This window comes from Zea mays, chromosome 7, assembly GCF_902167145.1.
Source record: "Zea mays cultivar B73 chromosome 7, Zm-B73-REFERENCE-NAM-5.0, whole genome shotgun sequence".
Lineage (NCBI taxonomy): Eukaryota > Viridiplantae > Streptophyta > Magnoliopsida > Poales > Poaceae > Zea > Zea mays.
The window spans coordinates 121930218-121933864 of record NC_050102.1 but is presented as its reverse complement, the minus strand read 5'-3'; the positions used below and the strand labels follow the sequence as shown (position 1 = coordinate 121933864).

Sequence of the window (3647 nt, the reverse complement as noted above, 5' to 3'; positions counted from 1 at the left end):
AGAATAATTAAACTCTAAGAGCTAGTTTGAAAACTATATTTTTTTTCAAAAAAATTAGTTTATTTTCTCCTGAGAAAATAGGAATCACACGAAAAAAATATAATTCCTAAACTAGCAGCACTAAACCGTGAATAATTTGGAGGCCTCACCGAGCTTGTGCCTCCTGCTCTCTTCTCACTGCGGCAGTCAGCCGTACCCGATACCTCCCTAAACTGGTACCGGTTCGTTGTTAAGGGTTAGTAATAAACAAAAAAATCACCAACCATCTTCAACTAGTCATCCCTTATGCCGTTTCTAAAAAAAATCATTTCATTCTGTCCACGGGCTAAGAATTATGAGCTGCAGGAACCAGCGACCTGCCATTTGCTTTCCCTAAGTACACTTTCCCCTCGGCGCTCGCGCTCCACCGCCGGCCATCCTCAGCGGAACAGGAAAACCGTGCTGTTTCCCCGCGCTGCTTCCGGTCGATGGAATTCGCTCGCCGAGGCCGCGGCGACGAGGACATCGACGACATGCACCGGTTCATCGACCTTCCGCCGCCTCACGGTACACCGCCGCCGTACTCGACCTCCGCGCTTGTGTGTGTGTTTGGATTGGGAGGGAACAACAAAAAGGCAAAGGGTGAATCTTTTGAAGATTCCTTTCGTGCAGATGCAAGCGATTCTTTTGGTCCGTACCAACATTCCAAGCTGGCTTGCTGCCTGCCTGCCTGTTCCTTTGGAAAGCGAAACCCCGATTTCCATTAAGGAAGCAAGGTTCTTGTGCGTTGGCATAATCACCAGCATAGGAAGGATCTAAAGTTCCGTTGCTATGCTACTCTGCGGCTCTTGGCATAATCACCAGGATAGGAAGGTTCTAAAATTCAGTTGCTATATGCTACTCTACGGCTCTTGGCATAATCACCTGCATAGGAAGGTTCTACTGCACCTGATAAGGAAATACTCCTAAATAGGTAATTTAGAGCATCAATCCATCAACTTAGCTTGTTTGCCTTTTGATAATCTCTGTCTGAAAATATAATTCGTTTTAGACTAAACAAATATTCATTAATTATTCTTCGAATGTAGTTTATATGTATATCTACAAAAAGGTTAGAAAAAGTTATATTTTGGAACGGAGAGAGTATTTTTTAAGAAAACCTGTTCGTCTTTGACTGTCATCTTAGGTCTAACCTTAGCATAGTCAGAGCATCAGACGCTCACGACTGGTCAACTGCTGAATTGGTTATGCTTTTTTTTACGGCAAGATGACTGTGCCTTGTGCAGTGGACCCATTGCTGGTGATTAGGGAAGCGCTGCTGTCACAGCTTCAGAAGGATCGTCTTCGCCAGGAGATCATCCAGGTTGAGTTGGCTAAGATAGAGCGTGCCATGGTCCTGTGCAAGTGCAACAGCTCACATCATGGTATTGCCGCTGATGATGTGGAATGGACTAGGCCTGCTCCCTTCACCTTCAGGGAGCAGTCCATGCGACCTTGGCGATGGTCAGTCAGTCAAGAATGTTATGTCGATGTGGATGAGGTCCATGATCGAAAGCAAAAGGAGGGAAGGCACAGGAGTGTAGTGTTGAAGTCTGAGAAGCCTGCCATGGAAGATGGTGAATGCTTGAGACCTTGTTGTAATGGTAAGGCAAGTCAGGAGAATTCAAAAGTCGAAGATCAGAAATCACAAGAATCCAGTGAGGTGGGTGCTTTATCCTTTCTGTTTTTTACCCTCGCCCGTTAGTTATCTTTCGGCAATATTTGCTATTATATCTTCAGAACGATGTTAAGCTGTGACACATCAACAGTTTGGTAGGATTTATGTATGGGGATTCTACTGAAAGTTTAGGTTTTTTTGCAACCATTTGGTAATGTTCTCATTAAAGTTCATAGAATTTAGTAGCAAGTTTAGTAGATGTTTTTACCATGTCAGCTATCAACGTTCTAATCAAACTGCATGCTGCATGTCAAACAAACAGACCATACAGCCCAAGACGACTTTGCCTTCAGTGAAATGGGAACTGACAGGAATAACAATACCAGTTAAGAAAAAGAAACGACACCAGAAACTGAGTTGTGAAATCTGCCAGGTGCAAGCAACTAGTGAGCACAGCTTACAAGAACACCGTGCAGGGCGTAAGCACCAATTAAAAGAAGCAATTGATCAGAAGGTACAATTAACAGAAGAATCCTCTTCCAGCACAGAGCAGAAAACATCCTCGATAAAATGGAGCTGCAGTACATGCCAGGCCAACGGTACAAGCGAATCAGACCTGAAGGAGCATCTAAATGGAAGAACACACCGACAAAACATTAAAGCGCAACTCATGGAGAGTGATGGCATTGCTAAGACTAATGAGCTGCAGGAACCAGAGTGCCCTAAGAACAATGCACCACAACATTCAGAGAAGCCACCTCCGATGAGTTCTACCCATTGCCTAGCGAACTCTACTCATGAATTGGAGTTACGAGGGCACCTTTTAGCTAAGCCTCAAGCTCTACTGGACGAAATCAGTAACCTGTCAAGGAATTCTGAGTCGCGAGAAGCCACGGTGCTTCCGAACATTGCACCGCAACATACAGAGCAGACTCCAGGATCAAATTGTAGCATACTTCAAGCTGATTCTGATTGCAAATTAGACTTGGAGCACCAATTTGGAGCGAAGATACACCAACTGAATGTCCAGGACCTACTTGAAGAAGCCAAGAAAACAGGAGATTTTCCACCAGAAATTGCCAAGGACCAGCAACCGCCCTCTGAATGGGGTTGTGTTATCTGTCAGGCAAAATGTTACTCCGCACCTCAATTCGCTCAGCACTGCAGAGGCAAGAAACACCAAAAGAAGGTGGAGGCACTACAAGGAGGCGTGGATGCCAAATCAAGTAATCTGACGACAGTGCACAAAGCAGCTTCAAATGGTCCTGACTGCAGCAGTTCGAGTTCAGAGAAGGTGGAGGATCAGACAGCATTGTGGTCGTGCGGGGTTTGCAATGTGCAGTGCAACAGCGAGAGTATGCTTGCAGGCCATTGTAAGGAGGAGGAACATATGGAGAAACAGAAGTTGCGGGATTTCTGCGAGGTCTGCAATTTGAAGTGCAACAGCGAAAAGATGCTTGCTCACCATCTTTCTGGGAGTAAGCACCAGAAAAGGCTCAGTGCGAACAAGCGAAATGCAGTTGTGGCTTGGGTCCCGGTGGCACTGAGGGGAATTGTACAGTAAGATAAGGAACCTAGTACCCCACCTAGTGAAGTTTGTATACCATGCCACTATTTATTATAGTGACCCGACTGCAATTTCAAAATACATTTTGTTGAGTGCATAAAATGATTGGTCAGGCCGGACGGTCCGCTGTGGTGGCGCGGACGGTCCGTGCGTGCGCAGAATCAGCTATGGTTTCGAGTTTCTTGCGGGATTTATTGACTAAATCTGCAAGATTAACTCGAGACACGACTAATGGGTCCAGACCTTCCCTTTTATATAGATGAAGGGCTAAGGCCGATTGAAGCTCCCACAATCGATCAAATCAAATCTATTTATTAGTTTTACCTTTCCGTTCATTCAATTCCTAGGAGTAGGAGTAATTTAGTCTTAGGATTAAATCTAGTTTAGTCTTCCACACCAATCTCTACTCGACTCTACGCCGATTAGAGGAGCACTGGGTGGCCT

The 3647-nt window shown here is 45.2% G+C and overlaps 1 protein-coding gene across 5 annotated transcripts; it reads left to right on the top strand.

The window, feature by feature from the left end:
* Positions 1-243: 243 nt before the first annotated feature.
* On the top strand, positions 244-3286 carry LOC118472962 (zinc finger protein 385B). Of its 5 annotated transcripts, XM_035961016.1 has the most exons (4): positions 339-546; positions 652-952; positions 1266-1681; positions 1959-3286. In XM_035961016.1, the coding sequence occupies exons 3-4, from the start codon at positions 1370-1372 to the stop codon at positions 3198-3200; spliced, it is 1554 nt and encodes a 517-aa protein (XP_035816909.1). In that variant the 5' UTR covers positions 339-546; positions 652-952; positions 1266-1369; the 3' UTR covers positions 3201-3286. The 5 variants fall into 5 exon arrangements, with proteins under 5 accessions (XP_035816905.1, XP_035816906.1, XP_035816909.1 ...); XM_035961012.1 differs by lacking the exon at positions 652-952 and having other exon boundaries at positions 244-546; positions 1247-1681; XM_035961013.1 differs by lacking the exon at positions 652-952 and having other exon boundaries at positions 303-546.
* Positions 3287-3647: the final 361 nt, after the last annotated feature.